Source organism: Nerophis ophidion, linkage group LG14 (genome assembly GCF_033978795.1).
Source record: "Nerophis ophidion isolate RoL-2023_Sa linkage group LG14, RoL_Noph_v1.0, whole genome shotgun sequence".
In the NCBI taxonomy this organism is placed as follows: domain Eukaryota; kingdom Metazoa; phylum Chordata; class Actinopteri; order Syngnathiformes; family Syngnathidae; genus Nerophis; species Nerophis ophidion.
In genome coordinates, this window is record NC_084624.1 from 35,613,532 (window position 1) to 35,636,950 (window position 23,419).

General features: G+C 39.8%; 1 protein-coding gene across 9 annotated transcripts; it reads left to right on the forward strand.

Moving 5' to 3' along the window:
* Nucleotides 1–394: 394 nt before the first annotated feature.
* Nucleotides 395–16,048, forward strand: LOC133568535 (coiled-coil domain-containing protein 13-like). 9 transcript variants are annotated; one of them, XM_061920539.1, is made up of 11 exons: nt 994–1,139; nt 3,729–3,874; nt 3,935–4,077; nt 4,634–4,714; nt 10,729–10,842; nt 10,926–11,030; nt 11,093–11,257; nt 12,570–12,737; nt 12,821–13,033; nt 13,104–13,195; nt 14,775–16,048. In XM_061920539.1, the coding sequence occupies exons 2-11, from the start codon at nt 3,760–3,762 to the stop codon at nt 14,809–14,811; spliced, it is 1,233 nt and encodes a 410-aa protein (XP_061776523.1). In that variant the 5' UTR covers nt 994–1,139; nt 3,729–3,759; the 3' UTR covers nt 14,812–16,048. The 9 variants fall into 9 exon arrangements, 7 of the variants coding, with proteins under 7 accessions (XP_061776525.1, XP_061776523.1, XP_061776519.1 ...); XR_009809617.1 differs by lacking the exon at nt 994–1,139 and adding an exon at nt 1,183–1,316 and having other exon boundaries at nt 12,570–12,702; nt 13,104–13,199; XR_009809616.1 differs by lacking the exon at nt 994–1,139 and adding an exon at nt 1,183–1,316 and having other exon boundaries at nt 12,570–12,702.
* Nucleotides 16,049–23,419: the final 7,371 nt, after the last annotated feature.

The window sequence follows — 23,419 nt, forward strand, 5'->3', positions numbered from 1 at the left end:
TCGCTGCTTACCGGAGAAAAGCAGAGCTTGTGTCGTCCATAGCTGCCATCGACTCCCCTGAGAGACTGCAACATAATAGAAAGATAAGGGATTTCCCAGAATTATCCTACTAAATGTGTCTAAAAACATCGGAATCCGTCCCAATCGCGTTTTTTTTTTTTTACTTTAAAAAAAATAAATAAATTCTAGTCCGTCGCTATCAATATCCTCAAACACAAATATTTCCTCTTCGCTCAAATAAATGTGGAAATTGTCGTTTTCTCCGTCCGAAAAGCACTTTTTGTTGGACGCTCCCCATTAAAAACAATGTGAATATGTGAGGAGCCATCAACATGTGACGTCATCGTCTGCGACTTCCGGTAGAGGGAGGGCATTTCTCTTAGCACTGAAAGTTGCGAACTTTATCGTGGATGTTCTCTACTAAATCTTTTCAGCAAAAATATGGCAATATCGCAAAATGATCGAGTATGACACATAGAATGGACTTGCTATCCCCGTTTGAATAAGAACATCTAATTTTAGTAGGCCTTTAACCCCCCAAATCCAACCATAACACAGTAGGAGGCCACGAGGAAGACCCAGGACACGTTGGGAAGACTATGTCTCCCGGCTGGCCTGGGAACGCCTCAGGCTCCCCCGGGAAGAGCTGGACCAAATGGCTGGGGAGAGGGAAGTCTGGGCTTTCCTGCTTAGGCTGCTGCCCCCGCGACCTGACCTCGGATAAACAGAAGATGGACGGATGTTTAGTTGAATAATTATGGAAATATGTCTATGGATATTTTCATTCATCCAGGTAAGTCTATGAGCATGTTGAAGCCTGATGAGAGGCAAAACGTCCATCCATCCATCCATTTCTACCGCTTATTCCCTTTTGGGGTCGCGGGGGGCGCTGGCGCCTATCTCAGCTACAATCGGGCGGAAGGCGGAGTACACCCTGGACAAAACGTATTTAAGACAAACTAAACAGTCCAGTTGCGATCGATTGAATGCCCTGCGATTGCAACTGAAAATAATATGACATGTGTTCACCTCTGCACTTCAGCCGGAACTTACCTGACGTCATTCTTATATGGTCAGAGTCAGACCCCGACTTGTGCTGCTCATGGCTGACCGGCACACAAATGCGTCGTGGAATACAGGTAACATTGGTGGGAAATATGGCTCGTTTACGTCATATTGACTTGAAATATTCTATATATGACGCAGCAACTATGTGAGACTAAAGCAAATGTCGTAACACAGTGCATTCCGGTGATCACTACTGCGCAACAAAGGGCGACACGTCAATTTTTTTTGCAACAAAGGCTGAAATACCTGTGAGTTGAGTAATGATGCTTGTTGCGCGAAATTCAGCAAATTAATGCCTCTTGGTGTGCCAATCACCACCGTAACAAGTCATTTTGCGGCGTTTTTTTTAAGAAACATGTTTAATGACCATTATCGGTTTATAAACTTTTTGCTAACCAGCTAGCTAGCTCCATGAAATTAATGGAACCATGCAAAACCCACCAATTACTTGGGAAAGCAATTTGTGAGTTATGTTATTTTATACTCAAAATACAAACGTATTAGAAGTGACTAAACTTTGTAAACTCTTGTATAATTTGTGTTCTGAATTGAATTTAACGCATGTGCTCAGGATGTGCACAAGATGGCGACATTTACTCTTTTTATGCACTATTATTCACTCCTTGTTTATCCTGGTTATTTTCCATCCATTTTTTACAGCTTGTCCCTTTCGGGGTCGAGGGGGTTGCTGGAGCTTATCCCAGCTGCATTCGGGCGGAAGGCGGGGTACAACCTGGACAAGTCGCTACCTCATCGCAGGGCCAACACAGATAGACAACATTCACACTCACATTCACACACCAAGGCCAATTTAGTGGTTATTTTTCCTCCTATAATTTTTTAAAAATGAATCCACATCGACAAATACATGGAGTTAGTTGACCAAATTGTTTATTGATTGATTGAAACTTTTATTAGTAGATTGGACAGTTCAGTACATATTCCGTACAATTGACCACTAAATGGTAACACCCAAATAAGTTTTTCAACTTGTTTAACTCGTGGTCCACTTTAATCAATTCATGGTAATTTAAATTCTTTCTCTCTGGCACTCATCGAGGGTGGACGCTCCCCTTTCGTCTCCCTTATCTCTTCTGCTTGCTTCTTTGTTTTGTCTCGTCTTAACTTTCTTGTTGCCTCTTTTTGCACTGCTCTCTAAATCTAAACATTGGAACTATTTAACTGGCCTCAACAAAATTGACAAGATCTTGGGATTGGGGGAACCTGCTGTCGTGACGAAGCGGTTGTTGCTGGACACACGACGGACTCTTGGGAGAAGGAGTGCCGCGTGCCTGGCGACCCTTTTCTGTCGAGGACGTGAAGATATCCACCTATTCAGAATTATGACAACAGGACATCTGCTAATTGGAGTTAGCGTTGCTCTGGTTTGTTGACAAATTGGAAGTTGCTGGCAGTCTTCAAAGTACCCCAAAGCAGCCACAAATGATTGGAGGATGCGGGAAGAACTGTGGATTACATCGGACTGTCTACCCTGCAGGTTTTGAGGACCAGTCATAGACAATTTTAGAGTGAAAAGCAAATTTTATTTTCACCCGCATACAAAATCATTCTAACTTGAATTGTTTCCCTGGCTTCGAGACTCTCACGAAGAACAGCGCAGCGAAGACACAACAAACTCACTTCTTGTCTTTCATGGACACACACCTGTTGTTGTTGACTTTGGACGAGACAGCACAATACATCAAGGCCGCGGAACAGAGACACACTACGGGCTTATACACACACACACACACACAGACACATCCACAAAAAAATATACGCCACACATAAATCCCCCCCCACCCACCCCAACCCGACGCCCTCGACGAAAATCCCATAGGGGTGATGAATGGATGGTCAGCGCCTGAGAGCTGCGACCTACCACCATGACCTTGAACTACCTTCCCTCTGTTGCTAGATATCTGGAGATGTATGTTGTAATATGTATATGTGCTTTGCTATGGAGGTTTTTTCTCACTCCGAACCGGGCCCCCTTAGGAGCCCAGTCTAGATTGTAGTTTTTTACTCATCCTTCCCCAGCGTTTACCTTTTTCCCATCTTTTACGGGACGCCTTATGGCGACCCATCAGCGTTCTTGTTCTGTAACCCTGTACACTGTTTGTCTAATCTTGAACAGGTTTGTGCAGAAAACAAAGTTTTTTTGTACTCGTGCAATGACAATAAATACCTATCCTATCCTATCCTATCCTCTCCATGTTCCAAATTATACACCAACACTTAAACACAATTATATTTGAATTAATCCATTTTGGCAGCATGGTGGCCCAGGGGTTAGTGTGTGTGCCTCACAATACAAAGGTCCAGGGCTCGGGGTCTTTCTTTGTGGAGTTTGCATGTTCTCCCCGTGATTGCGTGGGTTCCCTCCGGGTACTCCGGCTTCCTCCCACCTCCAAAGACATGCACCTGGGGATAGGTTGATTGGCAACACTAAATTGGCCCTAGTGTGTGAATGTGAGTGAATATTGTCTGTCTATCTGTGTTGGCCCTGCGATGAGGTGGCGACTTGTCCTGGGTGTAGACCGCCTTCTGTCCGTTTATAGCTGAGATTTCCAGCACCCCCGCGGCCCCGAACGGGACAAGCGGTAGGAAAATGGATGGATGAATCCATTCAACAATATTTCAACAATTGTTTTATGTAGAGTCCAGCAGAAGGAGAGTTTGTTGATCCAAATGAGGGAGGTGAGAGATGAAAACCACTCTCTCTTAAAACTTCTCGACGAAAAAGACTTTGAAATCAAACGCATGAGGAAGAAACTGGAGGATGAGAGAGTGCTGGTCTTGGCTGGTATGTTTTTGAATTGTTTTTTTTTCATCATTGTCACAAGTCATACACGTTGTTGTTTAGGTGCAACCGGCTTGGCAGGGGATGCAGCTGCCGTCAAAATTGTGGAGTTGTCCAAAAAGAACCGAGAGCTGACTGCTGAAGTGGAGCGAGAAAGGTCTAAATTCAAACAAAACAACAACCGAATCAAGGATCTTGAGAAGCAGGTTGGTTTCGATGAATAATTGACCTGTAGACATTTTACCTGTCGTCACAAGGGCGGTATAGCTCGGTTGGTAGAGCGGCTGTGCCAGCAACTTCAGGGTTCCAGGTTCGATTCCCGCTTTCGCCGTCCTAGTCAATTCTGTTGTGTCCTTGGGCAAGACACTTTACTTCACCTGCCCACACTGGTTTAAATGTATCTTAGATATTGGGTTTCACTTTGTAAAGCACTTTGAGTCACTAGAGAAAAGTGCTATGAAAATATAATTCAGTTCACTTCTCTTGTGGGGCGTTATAGCTCGGTTGGTAGATTGGCCGTGCCAGCAACTTGAGGGTTCCAGGTTAAATCCCCGCTTCTGCCATCCTAGTCACTGCTGTTGTGTCGTTGGGCAAGACACTTTGCCAAACTGCTCCCAGTGCCACTCACACTGGTTTGAATGTAACTTAGATATTAGGTTTCACTATGTAAAAGCGCTTTGAGTCACTAGAGAAATGCGCTTTTGTATATAATTCACTTCATTTCTCCAAGGTTAATGAGTTTTTCTGCTTTTTGCCTTACAGCTGCAGGCAGCGCTTCAATCTCTACCAGGTCAGAAGATTGATGTCAATGTTCAGAAATCAAACTTTTCTAAAGACGCAGAGGTGAGTTTAGTTTAAACGACGGCCATGTTTCTTACAGTGGACAACCTCTTACTCTGATGCTGCTTGGGAGGTTGATCAATAGTTTTAAAACAGTTTTTTATCATTGTTATGCAGATGATATTCATCTGTTATGCTCCTTCAATATTTGAGAGTTTCACTTTTTATCTGATTTCTTGGCGTGCGTATACTATATTAAAATCTGGTTGTACTCAAATTTCCTCCAGATAAATTCTAACAAAACGGAAAGTCTGATAATTGTTCCCGATAAAAAGATCCCCCTGATCATGAACTCCCTTTGTGCTCTGGGTGTATCTGTTAGAAGCAGCCTCAGAAACCTTTGAGTTGTGTTTGATCAAGATTCAAGATTTTTTATTGTCATATGCACATTCAAACAGACAGTTTGCAGTAAAATGAAAATCTTACTTTGCTAGTCCACCCTTTAACAAGTCACACGGTACTTAGCTAAAAATAGCTAAAAATAAAATGAAAATGTATATACAAGGCACAGTAAGTAACATAACATTATTGCACATTCTGATTGACAGTCAACAGTATAAATATGGAGGTGACCATGGGTCACAGCAGCAGTTAAAGTGTCTTTAGTGATCAAAGGTGAAAAGTGTCCACAGTGATGGTTCACAGTTCGGGGGTGGTCAAGGTACCTGTCTTGTTCAAAAAGACAAAGTAAAAATGGGGGGGGATCAATCCATGTCTTTAGAGGGTCACTGTCAACCAAAAACAGTTTTTATCATCTCAGAAATATTTCCAAGGTGAGAAATTTGTTGTCAAAATCGGATCACGAAATGATCATTCACGCGATCATTTCGTCTCGTCAATGCTCAAGAGACTTCAGACTGTACAAAATGCCGCTGCCAGACTTTCGACCGGTGAACCCAGAACAGCCCATATTACCACCATTTTATCCAGTCTTCATTGGCTTCCAGTTTAATTCCACATTGAGTTTAAGATTTTAGTCGTGACATTCTGTACATTGCATGATGGGGCCCTTCACTGACTTGCTATGCCCCTACTCCTTAGGGCGCAGCCTCTGGCCTTCAGGCCGCAGCCTCCGGCCTTCAGGCCAGGGTCTTCTAAAAATCCCCAAAACGTGTTTTAAAACCCGTGGAGACCTGTCATTCCAGGCTATAACTCCCAGACTTAGGAACAATTTGCACCAGTCCGTCTGTGATCTTGACCGTGTTGAAACTTTTAAGAAATATTTGAAAACTTCTCTTTTTAGTAAAGCTTTTTAATTAATGCACCTTCTAACTATCAATCAATGTTTACTTATATAGCCCTAAATCACTAGTGTCTCAAAGGGCTGCACAAACCACCACGACATCCTCGGTAGGCCCACATAAGGGCAAGGAAAACTCACACCCAGTGGGACATCGGTGACAATAATGACTATGAGAACCTTGGAGAGGAGGAAAGCAATGGATGTCGAGCGGGTCTAACATGATACTGTGAAAGTTCAATCCACAATGGATCCAACACAGTCGCGAGAGTCCAGTCCAAAGCGGATCCAACACAGCAGCGAGAGTCCCGTTCACAGCGGAGCCAGCAGGAAACCATCCCAAGCGGAGGCGGATCAGCAGCGCAGAGATGTCCCCAGCCGATACACAGGCAAGCAGTACATGGCCACCGGATCGGACCGGAGCCCCTCCACAAGGGAGAGTGGGACATAGAAGAAAAAGAAAAGAAACGGCAGATCAACTGGTCTAAAAAGGGAGTCTATTTAAAGGCTAGAGTATACAAATGAGTTTTAAGGTGAGACTTAAATGCTTCTACTGAGGTGGCATCTCGAACTGTTACCGGGAGGGGATTCCAGAGTACTGGAGCCCGAACGGAAAACGCTCTATAGCCCGCAGACTTTTTTTGGGCTTTGGGAATCACTAACAAGCCGGAGTCCTTTGAACGCAGATTTCTTGCCGGGACATATGGTACAATACAATCGGCAAGATAGGATGGAGCTAGACCGTGTAGTAAATTTAAACGACTTTGTATCCTTTTTATGATGTTGCCCCTGTTGTTTTTATGATGTTTTGTACAGCCTTTTGTGAATTTATCTGTATAAAGCGCTTGATAAATAAAATTTACTTAACTTACCACATAAATCACAAGATCTCATCCGTTCTTGGGGTGGCCGATGCCGCAAATTGTAAACAATAATACTATACAAAAGCAAACACAGGACTAGTTGTGGTAATAGTTATTACTTGAAACATTGTCTTTGCTTTATTTTGATAATCATAATGGACAAGCGGTAGAAAAGGGATGGATAATCAGATTAAAACACAGCACAGAGAGGGCTAGATTACTTAATTGTCAATGTTTCATAGTTAGCCATGATGCACCTACATGTACCTTTTATGGAGCTAAAGTAAGCAAAAAACATTAATGCACCCCAATAAAAAAATGGAGGGGAGGGTAACAGCTGGACAGCTGCTCGCTTAAAAGAGCGACATGTATTTCATGTCACTGTCTCCAAAAGTTGGTAGATTGATCACCAGTCGCTTTTTGAAAGAATACCCACTAAATATAACGACAAAGCAACATGGATCTCCTGCTACGTCTTCTTATTCTCGTGCAGACCAGGTGCGCATGAGGTGGTATAAGAAGCAGATTTACCATATGGAGTTGTAACGGTAGTTACATTCACAGCTAGACAGTCCAATTATCATGTATGTATGTGTGAGGACAATTATTTTTACAATTTATTTTTGACATCCAAAAATAATACTATTATGCGTAATTTTTAACTCAAAACAACTGTATTCCAAATCAACGATGACCATTGAAATGAATTGAAATCAATGTATTCGGTGCTTGGCCCCCCCACAAAACAGCACATTTTTAACACGTAAGATGCTTTAAAAAAAGAAAAAGAAACTTCAAGATAATATTGTTGGAAAAACTATACATTACAATGTAGTGCAAGCAACTAGAGTAATGTACAATGCATCTTTTTCCAGCTGCTTCACTCTCAAACGCACCATCAGCGTTTTCATGTTCCATCCATTCTCCACCGCTTGTCCTTTTCGGGGTCGCGGAGGGTGTTGGAGCCTATGTTTTCATGGATAAATGACCGCCCTTTACAGTAGATATTATTTTACCATCCTTAGCTGCTGTTATCGACTCACACTGCTTCACAATGGTGCAGACTAGCAGTGCTACAATCAATTTTCCCTCCAATGTTTTATATATGTGAGCAAACGCCAAAACTCCTTGAGCATTCAGTGGCGCACTTGGGAGCGACGGCAGACGTGCACAGTTATGCGTTATCTTTTTAGTCGATTTTGTGTGCGGCCGGGATTTGCCGTGCGCAGAGGACGCGTGAGCAGTGTGCAAATGCACAGGCGCGTAGCTTGAAGCAGTGGTCCCCAACCTTTTTGTAGCTGCGGACCGGTGAACGCTTGATAATTTGTCCCGGGGCCTGGCGGGGGGTGGGAGGGTGGTGGAGTTTATCTTTTTTTTTATTCTTTTTTTTTTTCTCATGAAAAAGGGAGTATTTTTGGGTTGGTGCACTAATTGTAAGTGTATCTTGTGTTTTTTATGTTGATTTAATAAAATAAAAAATTATTCTGCGGCCCGGTACCAATCGAGCCCGGTGGTTGGGGACCACTGCCTTTGAGGCAACGTTGGCTACATTCAAACTGCTTCGCCAAGTTAGCTAGATACATGCTCTGTTAAGTTCTAGATGATGTCATTCTTTAATTCAATGAATGTCATCCACCGCCTGTTCTCGGCAGTCTCCCTCCCACTCATTTTTTTCACTCTCATGATTAGAAAAAAAAGTTGCGGCCATCTCTAAATATGAGCTAGTACTAGCTTGTATTTAGTAATGACATTGCTATAACTAATGTCACTCTTGTAACTGAAATTTTTGCTTGCAACTTAAAGCATAACAATTAGGCTGAGAGACAGCTCTTATCTTAAACGCACTCTTAACTTGTGGTTTTTCCTAAGTTTGAGGTATCTACGGTATTTTATGTATTAATGTGATGTAATGTATCGCTAAGATTATGTTTTATTTTATTGCCATTAATTGTTGATCTTTTATATATTGCCTAGGAACTACAATTAAAAATTAGCTCCATAGCTAATACTGACGAATTTACCGAAATTAACGTGGGCTATCCCTGTATGGAATAAAATTGAATTACGTACCCCTGTATCCTATTAAGTTTTTAATTTACGACTGCTAACTTACTGAAAGAATATTAAGAAGGTTAGAATTTACCTGTACAATTACCACAGATGTTATGATGACAACTGTTTGACTGTGAAACAAATTACAATATTTCTATTTCAACTATTTTCTATAGAATCTTTGAGGTTGCACTGGAATTAAATGTACCATATTTTTCAGACTGTAAGGCAGTGGTTCTCAACCTTTTTTCAATTATGTACCCCCTGTGAACATTTTTTTAATTCAAGTACCCTCGAATCAGAGCAAAGCATTTTTGGTTGAAAAAAAGATAAAGAAGTAAAAAACAGAACTATGTCATCAGCTTCTGATTTATGAAATTGTATAACAGTGCAAAATAGTGCTCATATTGTAGTGGTCTTTCTTGAACTATTTGGAAAAAAAGATATAAAAATAACTAAAACTTGTTGAAAAATAAACAAGTGATTCAATTATAAAGATTTCTACACATAGAAGTAATCATCAACTTAAAGGGCCGTCTTTGGGGATTGTAATAGAGATCCATCTGGATTCATGAACTTAATTATAAACATTTCTTCACAAAAATATAAATCTTTAACATCAATATTTATGGAACATGTTCACAAAAAAATCAAGCTGTCAACACTGAATACTGCATTGTTGCATTTCTTTTCACAGTTTATGAACTTAAATTCATATTTTGTTGAAGTATTATTCAATAAACATATTTATAAAGGATTTTTGAATTGTTGCTATTTTTAGAATATTTTAAAAAAAAATCTCACGTACCCCTTGGCACATCTTCAAGTACCCCTAGGGGTACACGTACCCCATTTGAGAACCACTGCTATACACTTAAAATGCTAATGATAAGTGTGACCAGTAGATGGCAGTCACACATAAAAAATACGTGTTGACTGCAGGATGACTGACGCCTGTTCGCGCTGGCAAGTATCCTTAAGCAAGCAACACCAAAACTTTGATGTTCGATTGAAAATATAGAACGTTGACAATATAAAACATTACAAACGACGCTCAAAAATCAGTTTAAAATGTTTAAGTACGACTTTGGTAAGTTACAAAGCTGCATCGCTTGATAGAACATGGAGCATTACGGGTACCGTAGTTAAATGTACTGTGCTTCAACATATGGGTATTATGGTGTGTGTATAAGGAGATATCTGGCATTTTGTTTTGCAATATTATGCAAAACCAACTTTTGGTACCTATTCATAACTGTTGATGTGAACCGTATTTTGAATCTGCATAAGTCCTAAAATTTTGCACGCGTTCGCCATTATAGTCCGCGCTGCAGTCATTAAGCTTCTTTTTTCTATCCTCTTGTTGTGGGGCATTCATCCTCCCCTTTTGCCGTTTCTAATATAAAGTAGCTGACAGTTCTATCTTATATCTTTCTGTAGACTCACTAAAAACGCGCTAAAAACTACAGGTACAACAAAGATGACGTGGTGAAAACGCTGTCGAAGTGTAGCAACGTAAATAAGATCACCCACAAAGATGGCGCATCCTGAAGTGACGGCCAGAAAGCGGCTTGAAGGTGGTTTGTAAAACATAATCCATGCCACATTTTGACCAATTAACTACCATTACATGTTTAGTAGCCCATGAAAAGGAAGTGTTTTAAATGTAGGAAAAAAATTATATGACCCCTATATTGCGCTTTATAATCAGGTGCACCTTTTGTATGAAAATAGAACTGAATAGAATCGCTCATCGGCAGTGCGCCTTATAATTTGCTGTGCACTATGTCTGAGAAATATGGTACTTCTAAGGTTAAATAATGGTATCCCATTCATTTAAATTTGTATTGTTTTGTAAACAGGACAATCCAGCAGTGAAGACTTTGAAGGAGAAATTAGCGGCTGCTCAGCTCAAAACCACAGAATACCGCAACCAGGTTCAGTTTCTTAAACAAGAGTTAAAAGTGGCTCAGAAGGTGCAAAACATCTCATCTCTCACACGCACCAAAGACATTTTGAAGTCTGGATCCTAATGATATGGCAATTGTCGCTGTTTTAGGTTTTGATCAGCGAGGTGGGTGAAGAGGTCAGCATTCAGCAATTACTGGGTTGTCCAGGCAGCTTTAGAGGACGTGCACAGCAGATACTGGCTCTTCACTCAAGGGTAAGATGTTTTTCGCTGATACAATACAGGATAAACTTACAGTGTGTGTCTGTATGAGACAGGTGCGAGATCTGGAGCAGCAGATAAAGAAGGCGTCAACTCTGTCTTGCGTGCAGACTGTGGAAGAAGAACCTCCTGGTTTTGGAAATCCCCCAAAAAGCTCAACTCATTTCCGCAACATCAGCCACATCCGCACAATTGAGAAGGAGAAAAAGGAAGCCTTTGAGGTGTGTACTGTATAATATTGGTCACCAACCAGTAGAGTGTGGGAAAAAAATCGATTCAAATTCGAATCGCGATTTTCACGTTGTGCGATTCGGAATTGATTGCCATTTAAAAAAAAACTTTTTTTTTCAATGTATTTTTTTAAATTTTTTATTTTTTTTATTAATCAATCCAACTAAACAATACACAGCAATACCATAACAATGCAATGCAATTCTAAAACCAAACTTGACCCAGCAACACTCAGAACTGCAATAAACTGAAGAAAATAAATTGAGAGGAGACACAAACACGACACAGAAAAAAAAAATAGTAAAACAAAAATGAACATTATCAACAATAGTATCAATATTAGTTATAATTTCAACATAGCAGTGATTAAAAATCCCTCATTGACATCATTAGACATATATAAAAAAAATAATAAACACAATAGTGTCACAGTGGCTTACACTTGCATCGCTTTTCATAAGCTTGACAACAAACTGTGTCCAATATTTTCACAAAGATAAAATAAGTAATATTTTTGGTTCATTTAATAGTTAAAACAAATTTACATTATTGCAATCAGTTGATAAAACATTGTCCTTTACAATTATAAAAACTTTTTACAAAAATCTACTACTCTGCTTGCATGTCAGCAGACTGGGGTAGATCCTGCTGAAATCCTATGTATTGAATGAATAGAGAATCCTTTTCAATCGGGAAAAAATATTTTTTGAATCGAGAATCGTGTTGAATTGGAAAAAAAAAAAAAAAAAATCGATTTTGAATCGAATCGTGACCCAAGAATCGATATTGAATCGAGTCGTGGGACACCCAAAGATTCACAGCCCTACCAACCACTGCTTCCGGGCCAAAGAGAACCATTACATTTATAAATGACTGCATTTTCTCCTGCTTAACTTTCGCCTGTCCGACTTGACTAGACACACCAATAAGCTTGTTTATAGATGTACAATAAAACTCCTCATAGGAATTTGCCATTTGTAATATTTGTTATAACAACAGTAATGTCAGATTTTAGGCAAAAACTGATGTCTATCTGCAGTCCCCAGCAGGTGGATGAAAAGTGCTGGGGATCTCATTGCAAAGAAACAAGCCCAGGGCTCTCACTAATTCAGCATTATAGTGAGATGTATTTTTCATGCACCTATTTTTGCTGTATTTATCTGGCACGAGTGGAAAGCCGGTCCCTGAAAATAATGCCTGCAATAAACCGGTCCGTGGTGCAAAAAAGGTTGTGGACCCCTGCTGTTACGTTTTTAAATCATTATTTCTTTATGATGTAACGCTAATAAGTTTGTTCTCCAGAGGATTTCTGCTGGTTATGAAGCCCTACAGAAAGAATATGAAGATGTGAAAATGAAGCTAGAAGCCTCCAAGGCCAGGAATAAATGCCTGTCCGAGGAAAAGACAGCTCAGATATGCACCCTGAAACTCAAAAGTAAACATGACAACGAGCTAGTAGAAGTTCTGCTGGTAATCCCGCTAACATATTTGCTCTATAGAACATGAGAACATGTAGCCTTTATAAGTCTAAAAAATACTCATACAAATAACAGAAGGAGAAGGCCCAGATGAAAGAGACGTTGAGTCAGCTCACCAAACAACTGGAAGCACAGAACACAGTGACCCAGCCGAGCACAGCCCAAAACCTGGACACAGAGCTGATGTCCGTGCAAAATACTCTCATCCAGAATTTGTACCAAGTAGTTACGGACAAGGAAAACACCATCAAAGAATTAGAGGAGAAATTCCTGCATCTTTCAGTCAAGGTAATAACAACTTGAAACCATACAAATGTCTATTTTTTGTTCTTGGTTAACTTCTTTTTAACTTGAGCAGGAGCAATGTGTGGAGAATCAGGCCGAACCCAATAGCTCCACTTCAGCACTTTCCCCAGAAGAGAGCGCCATTGAAGAGAAAACCTCTCCTGTGTAGGTACCCGAACACAGTTCATTTATCCAACCACAAGTCTTGTCCTGTACAAACTCTGCATATAGTAGAAATAAATAAAAGATAAAAATGCATAGTATTATTTCTTCTTCATGCATCACATTTGTATTGGTGTTTTTAGTAGGGATACTTCGGTCAGGGTTTATGCTGCTGATTCTGATACAGATCATCCATGAATGAGATCAGCTGATACCGATACCGTTCACGTGTACTAATTGTACATTTTTCAATTAATTTATGGTGAGTGCTACTGACAGTTTAACAATATTAACACTCTATTATTATATACAATTGTTCAAGCAAAGTCTTTATAGTACACAACACCTAAACAAAAGCCACAACTACTGCTAGTTTTAGGAATCCTTTGTTTTTTTCCTCAAATCCTCCTGTGCCCAGGAAATACTCCGAGTTTTTTTAAGCATTATCAAAAAACCCGAAAAACTGTTTTGAGAAAATACAAATATTGATCTATTCACGTTAGTGTCATAAACTGATACTACCCTTACTCTCTTACATGTCGTGTAATGACTGCGACAATGCGCTGACACACTAACATTTTTTGTCATATTATCCTCTCTAGAGTCTAGCCCTTATCAATCTCGGTGTTAATTTCCTGTTAATAGCTGTTTACTCTCTGCTATGTGGGTTCATCTGCCCTCCTTGAACTTTACTGAGAACTTATGTATTCTGTTGTAAGCTATCTTAACAGTTATCTTAGCTATTAGCATGGCTGTTCCTGGCTTGCTCTCGGTGTGTAACATCTTTAGCCTGGTCCTCCAGTGATAATTTTACTTGTCCACGATACTTAAGCTACCAAGAAATGCAGTTTATTAATGGAGGTGATTATTATTATTAGCCTAGAAGAGTGGCTCCATGCTCAATGGAGATGCATAATTAGCTGCTAGTCTCGTGTCAACCCGAGGGTTAAAAATAGATGGTGCCAGAATTAAACAGCAATAATTAGCAATGGTGATCACATAAGTCACGGAAACTGAGAGACTCATCGGTGGACAATCAATCGGCACATCCCTAGTTTTTAGGTGTACCTAAATAAAGTACACAATACACATAGCATAGTTAATCAGTAACTGTGGCTCCTACAAAAGGTGAAATGTGGTGTCCTTAACACACCACTTTTCCCAAAAAACATTTTTCACCCTGCATAGTTTTGTGTTTATTTTTGAGGGGGTGAAATTAATTAAAACCATTCGGTCAATGGCTGTAAACATTGGGAAAACTTAGGGGATTATGTGTATGTGTGGTTCCTGCAATAATAGGAAAAGTATATCATTAATGGGAAAAGTAAAAAAAAAAAAGACTTATTTGTGATAATGCAGGATACACAACAGCTACAACATTGTATATTGTGCATACCTTTGTTTATGTATGTGTGTATATTATTAGCAGTTTCAAATATGTACATATATTTGAAACTGCTTATAGTATGATGGAGTGCAATTCTACACCATTGCAAACTATAACCAGAATAATGAACATGTAATGGATCTCAATATTGCAGTTATATTTATTATTTTTTCCCCTCAAACCTTTTCCCACTAGTTCTTCCTCTGCTGTGAACGGGCCGTGGTTTCTGTAACTCTGCGCATCGCTGAGGAACTGACATTAGAAACATTGCCGAACACCACTGGATCACAGGAAATGGAAAACAAGTAACCCTCCCAGTTAGTCTTTTTACACAATAGTCAAGTAAGGCGACCAGTAGAGACATTAGGTCTGACTCATTTGAACCCATCAGAACCTTTGCAGGCAGACACAATCCCCCGCAGAGGCATTATAGCGGCGCTCGTGCAGCAGCAGCTGCAGCGACAAAATTAGATTGTTAGAGCAAGTGGAGACTGTGTTTTACTGTGAAAATTCATTTTGTCTCTTCTGCTTACTTTTTAATACCATAAACAATCATTTTCTCCCCTCCTTCATTTGATCTTTATTAACGTGACATTGGAAATACACATAAGATGCAACGCACCACTATTAAGGCCAGGCAGAGATGGTGATGTTGTCTCCCGGCTGGCCATCGAGCCGCAGGAAATGGGGGCACTGAGGGCATCGCTAAAGAGCACTCAGCACGGTGACCTGGAGCTTTACTTGCTTGACGTGATGAGACAAGTCATGCATGGCTTCCTGTAGGCTTGTGACATCCCCAGCCAAGACAGAGAGCGCTGCAACTTGGCCTTGGCCTGTACTGCTCCTACCTTCTCTTGTCACGTGACAGATGGCAGCCTCCAGAAAAAGGATCCGTATTACTCTTTCCCATCCACACCGACGCCACACTAAACCCTGTTTTTCCTGTGTGACAATTCTGATTGTTCCTTTCTTCTGTGGCCTGAGTGTAAACACTTGAGAGGTTTTAGTTTCAAAGTGTTTATCTCAGGTGTTATGAGTCACCATATGTCCTGATTGCGGAATTGTTTTTCCCCACTTAGTGACAATCTGAAGGATATTTTTAATCAACTGTAACACTTTTAACCTTTTATCAGACCTGCTGAGCACTTGCACTGAAAATGGATGAAAAAGTAATTGTTTTGGTCATCTGTATGGTAATGTGGCTTTTCTAAGAAAGCAATTGAAAAACATCAGCTTTTCAAAATCACAGTCAAACATGTGTTAGCATTCACACTAATTTCCCCTTCAGAGAAAGTGTTATAAACCTTGTCCATATTGGCCACTAATATCAAAATGCACTACAATGATCTTGATAGAATTATCTAAGGTTTTGTTATTTAATTGTTTACTCTTAATAATACCTTTCCTACAATATGACTTGTTTTGTGCTTTCCTCCATAATGTTTAATTTGGATCATTTAATAAATAAAGGAAACGTTTTGCTTAACCCAACTATTTCGCTGCAATGAGCGAGCTTCCAAATGTGTTCGCATAATAGCTGCCTACCTGCATATAGTGGCCACTGTGCTGTTTCCCTTGACTGACTGGTATAGACAAGTTTTAGGGTATTTTAAAAATACTTAAACTGACCCTAACCACTAATGCATAGAAACTTAAGAGATACCTTCTAAATGTCAAAAAGCTGTTACAAAACCTGGAGGTTCTGCTACAGAGGCTGCGAAACCTCTTACTAAAGTTCAGCAGTGAAAACAGTTCTTGGTGGGGGTGGGAGGAGCCTCTACAGATTTTCTGAGCCCCGGTCAGGCAGCGAACTTTTGTGATTTCCTGGATACGAGGAAGAAGAGTTCTGATGATATTTTCCGCCGTCCTCACCACCCTGCAGAGACTTACTGTCTGAGCCAGTCCAGGCTCCAGTCCAGACAGAGATCCTGTTGGTCAGTAGGATCTCCATAGTGCCTCTGTAGAATGTGGTGAGAACGAGGGGAGGGAGCTGTGCTCTTTTCATCCGACGCAAAAAGTGCATGCGCTGCTGAGCTCTTTTTACAAGAGCTACGGTGTGTAGGGACCAGGTTATATTGTCAGTTATCTGCACCCCCAGGAACTTGGTGCTGCTTACCATCTCCACTGCTGTGCCGTTGATGAAGAGTGGAGTGTGGCTGGACTGGTGCTTCCTGAAGTCGACGATCTCCTTGGTCTTGTCGACTTTCAGGACCAGGTTGTTGGTTCTGCACCAGTCCACCAGAATTTTTACCTCCTCCCTGTAGTCCATGTTTTTGTTGTCACGGATAAGGCTCACTACTGTTGTGTCGTCCGCATACTTCACAGTGTGGTTAGTAGTGGACCTGGTGCAGCAGTCATGGGTCATCAATGTAAACAGCAGCGGACTCAGGACGCGGCCCTGGGGGTGCCGGTGCTCAGATGGCACTGGAGGCCATCTGTCTGTCGCCCACTCTCACAGACTGGAGTCTGTCTGTGCGGAAGTCAAGCAGCCAGTTGCAGTTAAAGTAAAGAGTCTTTAAAAAGCTCCCAATAGTGAGACAGCCTGTTATCTGTGTGCTAAGCTAAAAAAAGAGACAATAGAGGGAACGGAACAGATAGCTTGAATCTGAGTTCTACTATTCTATAACAGTGGTTCTCAACCTTTTTTCAGTGATGTACCCCCTGTGAACATTTTTTTATTTCAACCACCCCCTAATCTGAGCAAAGCATTTTTGGTGAAAAAAAGAGATAAAGAAGTAAAATTGTATAACAGTGCAAAATATTGCTCATTTGTAGTGGTCTTTCTTGAACTATTTGGAAAAAAAGATATAAAAATAAGTAAAAACTTGTTGAAAAATAAACACGTGATTCAATTATAAATAAAGATTTCTACACAATGAAGTAATCATCAACTTAAAGTGCCCTCTTTGGGGATTGTAATAGAGATCCATCTGGATTCATGAACTTAATTCTAAACATTTCTTCACAAAAAAAGAAATCTTTTAACATCAATATTTATGGAACATGTCCACAAAAAATCTAGCTCTCAACACTGAATATCGCATTGTTGCATTTCTTTTCACAGTTTATGAACTTACATTCATATTCTGTTGAAGTATTATTCAATAAATATATTTATAAAGGATTTAGGGCTATATAAGTAAACATTGATTGATTGATTGATTATTGAATTGTTGCTATTTTTCAATAAATATATTTATAAAGGATTTTTGAATTGTTGCTATTTTTAAAAAACTTTTTAAAAATCTCATGTACCCCTTGGCATACCTTCAGGTACCCCCCGGGGTACGCGTACCCCCATTTGAGAACCACTGTTCTACAATATGGATGCAGGCCGATATAATCTACCCCCTGTTTGCTTTCACTGATATCGGACTCATAGCCAATATCAATATTGAATCAAGACACTCTTACCAAAATTGGATGAAATACTTGCAAAATGTTTAATGTGACACAGCCATAATCATGATGATAGTACAATATTGTTTGTGCTACTCCAACACAGTCTTCTTTTTGACAAAGCGTCATTGTCACCTAAAGGCAAGGACAAATACTTTTTGTCCTTTTCAATCTTAACTCTGCTATTATTCTTGAGAATAGAAAGCGGCTATGAGAGAATTGTGGTCGTAAATGAATGCAGCACAAACTGTCACTGTTGTTGTCCCCAGAGAGTGTTGCACGTCTATACACTGTCAATGTATAGTGTTTTTATTGTAGCGATTGACTCTTCCATTCAAACTAACAACCCTATTTGCTCCCTTGGCTGCCAGACTGATTTCAACAGCACCCACCACTGCCCTTTTCCTCTGACCCCCATGCTTAATTTCAAACCGTGGCTGGTTTTAGTGTACTGCTTGAAAACACCACAATATTTCTTCCAGCCCTCAGTGGGCAGATTGGCAGGTCCCCTCTGGATATGGCGAGAAAAAAGGCCACAAGACAAAAATATCAAGACGCTGATAAAGACAGGCTTTATGCGCGTGGCGACAAACATGCACTCTGTTTTGCCTCCCAGTGGCCGGATCGAAACGGGTTTGCCCGGCTACAGGTTATCACTCACCGTTGCCAGCGGAGATAGGTTTTTTTTTTTAACGACGCTTGCTCGCTTGCCAAATATGTATCAAAAGTAGCAATGTGCGTCAGAAAGGCTGTTGATGGAGCAAATACTTGACATGGTCTATGGCTGCATCCAAATCCGGGGAAAATGTTTAACTAAGTAGTTGTGTTTTTTGGGACGAGAGAAGTGCACTGTGAAATTACAGAACATTTACCACAAATCAGTCACTTTAATTTAGAGTATTGTCAAACCTTCACAGTGGAACCTTTATGATGGAGCATTCCGGGAAGGTGAAACCAATGTTCTCCTTTTAAAAATAACAAAAAAATGCAGTGTGAGACTGTGGCCATCGTAAAATGTTTTAAACTGGACAAGCAATGTTTTAAGCAATATTACTTACTGCAATACAAGATTGAATTAAATTGTATACTCACACACAGCACACTGTTCATAGTAATGTTACACATAACTGGGTTCATATCATCCTGACAACAGGCAGTGGTCTATTTTTCAGAAAATAGCCGCGTTTTGCAAAACAACTATTATTACATGTTTTCCTTTTTTGCAATCACTGGTACCCTTTGTGGTGGCGTGAATTTGACCCAAACTTTCTGTAATATGTAATATATTGCAGTAATATTAATGCATTTCTCTACTGCTACAGCAATTTCCTCTACTATGTTGACTTTACAGTCAATGACATTTTGAAAACTGACTGACTCCAGGCTTGGAAAACCCCGCGTTCGATACGCACTGAGCTGAAGTCTTGTGTGACCGCCAAAGTTATGTGCAACTTCGGGTGTATTTTTCCAGAAAGTTGCTGACAAATTCCAAATGAAGAACTTCCACAGTATTTGGAGCACCTGATAGTGATAAAGGCCAACATAACCAACATTTCCCTCAAATTCAAAACAAGTTTATTTGACCCTCTCAGCCGCTAACGAGTCTCATCACGTTCCGGTAAATTACATTTCCTCAAAACAGTTTTGATATTGTTTTATGGAGGCCGATTACGCATGAGTGTTACGCAGATTTATTCCAAGATGGCCAAGGAGCCACCAAGCCAAACACCAAGCTAAGTCAACACAGCGTACGTAAACAGCCTCACCTATTTGTCATTCCAGCTTTCAATGACTCCTTTCTCCGTCCGTCTCCTCTGAGGTATTCCCTCGTTCTGCGCCGACGCTTCCTGCAGACCATTGACTGTGTCCAGAAAGCTAAAGTAAACAGTGGAGCTGTGAAGGAAGGTCGAGGTTAAAGTTAGCCATCAGTACATAAAGGCATTTAGTTGCTTTGGGGGCCATCTAAGAAGGCCATTCAGCTTCTAGTCTCACTCATTTACATTTAATGGAAAGTAAATAAACAACTCCTTCTAATGAGAAATTTATAGTAATTGGACATCAAGTGGTAGTCTTTTTACCTTTTTACCGAGACAGTGTTGAAGCAACCCTTGATTACACCCGCCAACATGTTTAAAATACACAATGTGACAACGGACTCTGGTATTAAGCTATTGGATTGCTGCATGTCATTGTAATCTATTGTAAGAACTGTTTTTGTTCCATTTGATATTATCCGTCTTTTTTTTTTGTTTGTTTTAGCTTTGTTACCAGCTTCCCATTAGTATTCTTTACCAAACATAGGACCAAGACATATTTTTGCATAAAACTTGGAGGGGTCATTAACCTTTTTTCAACCAAGATCTATTTTTGAAGTTGCCAGCCTGTTGAGCTTTACCAAGGTGTCTTTTAGGGCTACGGTGTTATTCATGCACAATTACACATGCATTTTCCAAAAGAGTCAACCCAAATATTTATTTGAAAATTTAATAGATGATCAACATATGAAACGTATGTATTTTGCAAAATGTTAGTTGTAATTAATGTATTATCTCTGTCCAATGAAAAAAAAAAAATTGCGATTTGAACAACCTACAAAAAGAAAGCATCTAGATTTAAAAATTACACTAGATGGCAGTGTGGTTACTGTGCTTTCTGTAAATCTACCACTTTGCAGATGTTGAGTCAGGAAACCTTTTTTCCAACCCAAAAGGCTATTTCAGTTTAGTAAAATGCGAGTTTGAGAAGACCATTGGTCCCTAATGCCACTGATTAACATTAGCCACCTTACATAACGATTTGAAAACATTCAAATTTGGTCATGAAAACTACAACGAGGACGCACGTCACAATAAAACAGCTGGTGTGTGTAATAAGTACAATACTTGAAGTTTCAACAGTTTGTCGGACTCAACAAAAGACTACAACAGAGCATAGTCCAGGGTTTCTTAACCTATTTGACCTTGGGGCCCTATACTTTTCCACTACAGATCGGCCCGGTTCCTAAACACTAACACTGAATTAATAATCGTACTCTTGTTTCTAATCAGATTCAATAATTATATCTAACCTACGTAGTTGAACAGGATACACCTTCACATAATCACAAAGATTATTATTAAGGCTTAGGTCAGGCTGATCACAGAATAAATACTAATCAAATATACTGCAAAAGAAGGAAAACATAAAAACTGATGAAAAAATAAATGTGCAGGTAAATACAATTATGCAGTGCTAAAATAGATTGTAACTAAATAATTATTGATATATGTTTCTTAAAAAAGCTGTCAATAAATTTAAATTCAATTGAAAATACAACTTCACCACCTGGGTCATAATTTTTGCGCTTAAGAAGCTTCTCTGACTTGAGCTCCAGACTTCTACTTTTTTTTATATTGTCATTACTGCCACAAGTGGTGAAAAAGGGTATTTCAACTGAATAACCCTGTGGCCGATACGGACCACAGCTGAGAAACAGATATGGCCGCCCTGTGGTTAAGAAACTTTGCATAATTTATACACTACTGCCATCTAACGTCTTGGAATTGCAAGTGCATGCAAAGTTTATTATATAATACATGCACATGAAACACAGAAGTGTAAGAAAACAAGATAACTAGACTGCACAGCTAAATGTTCAATTAATTAAAAAAACACACACATATATATATATATATATTTTTTTTTTAAACAAATTCATTAACACATTTGAACACACAAAAGTACCGACATTGTCACCATTGAGTACTGGTATCAATTCCCAGGTACCAGGATTTGGTACTGTATCTATTCTAATGTGAATGGTACCCATTCCTAGTCACCTCCCTGTTTACATGTCAGAACTCTCACTAACATAGCATGGAAGTCAGAAAGAACATACACACATCATAGAGGCTCTTATTACCTGTGTCTTTTCCAACTGGGTCTTTGTGAAATTTTCCCTAACATGTCGGGCCATTATACCCGACTGAGAGAACAAGGAAATCCAGTTTCTTCAATTCAATCATTGCAAATCACTTGTCTATTCTTCTCTAGTGATTGAGTCTACAATGAATGTGCAACATGATCCCAGTAAGAGGGAGTCAAAAGAATGTAATACGTGCAAAGATGTGAATGTGTTTTTTATAAGGAAAGAAGTGTACAAATGAGCTGGAAGTTTGAGTCGTTGTGTGTGATATCACCAGCAACAATGCAGACATCCCATAGTATGTGTGTATGTGCATTATGTGAAGGGCATGAGCAGCTGCACACATCACATGCTACTGATCCTTCTTTTTTTGAGTCTAATGTATCAGCAGACACCAGAGACAAAGACAACGGTAATTGGGGAAGACATGAAGGGGAACACACGCCAGCTGAGCCACACACTTCTACCGCAGGTGCTTTTTTCTTCTTCTTCTTTTTACACTAACTTAGTTTGTGCATGCTGGATGATAACGCTGGAATGCAAAATGGAACACGCTTTAGTCCAAATTCTACACACAACACCCCTGAATGACATGATATTTTTAATGGTTTGCAAATGTATTAACAAAAAATCACATGTACAAGAGTACAGTATTTGCAGCCTCTGCTTAATACTTAACACACCTTTGGCATACATTACAACTTCAAGTCTTTTAAGATACAGTGTATGATATAATACCACACATAACTTTGGCAAGTTTTACCTATTAATGTTTGCAGCACTGCTGATGCTGTATCAGGTTGGATTGGAAGTGTTAGTGCTGAGCCATTTTCACTTTCTCCATGTTTAATTGGAATCAAAACCAGGTTCTGTCAGGGCCATTCAAGGACATCCACAGAGTGGTCACTCTGTAATCTTGGCCGTGTCCTTAGCATTGTTTTATTGCTGAGCTCAGTCTGAGGTTAGTGCTCGGAGCAGTTTTTCCATCCACGATGTCTCTGTCTCTATGAGCGGTGCCTGGTTTCCTCCAAACACGATGTCTGGCATTCACACCAAGTAGTTCAATCTTTTTTCTCAATAGACAAGTTGTGTTTCTCTCAATCCAAGGGCAAAATCCAGGTATGCTGATATGTGCCTTATACAAACCCCGTTTCCCTACACTGTATGAGTTGGGAAATTGTGTCAGATGTAAATTTAAACGGAATACAATGATTTGCAAATCATTTTCGACCCATATTCAGTTGAATATGCTACAAAAACAACATAATTGATGTTCAAATAGATAAAAGTTTTTTGTTTTTTTTTTGCAAATAATCATTAATGTTATAATTTGATTCTAGCAACACATGACAAAGAAGTTGGGAAAGGTGGCAATAAATGCTGATAAAGTTGAGAGATGCTCATCAAACACTTATTTGGAACATCCCACAGGTGTGCAGGCTAATTGGGAACAGGACAGTGCCATGATTGGGTATAAAAGCAGCGTCCATGATTTGCTAAGTAATTCACAAACAAGGAGGGTCACCAATTTGTAAGA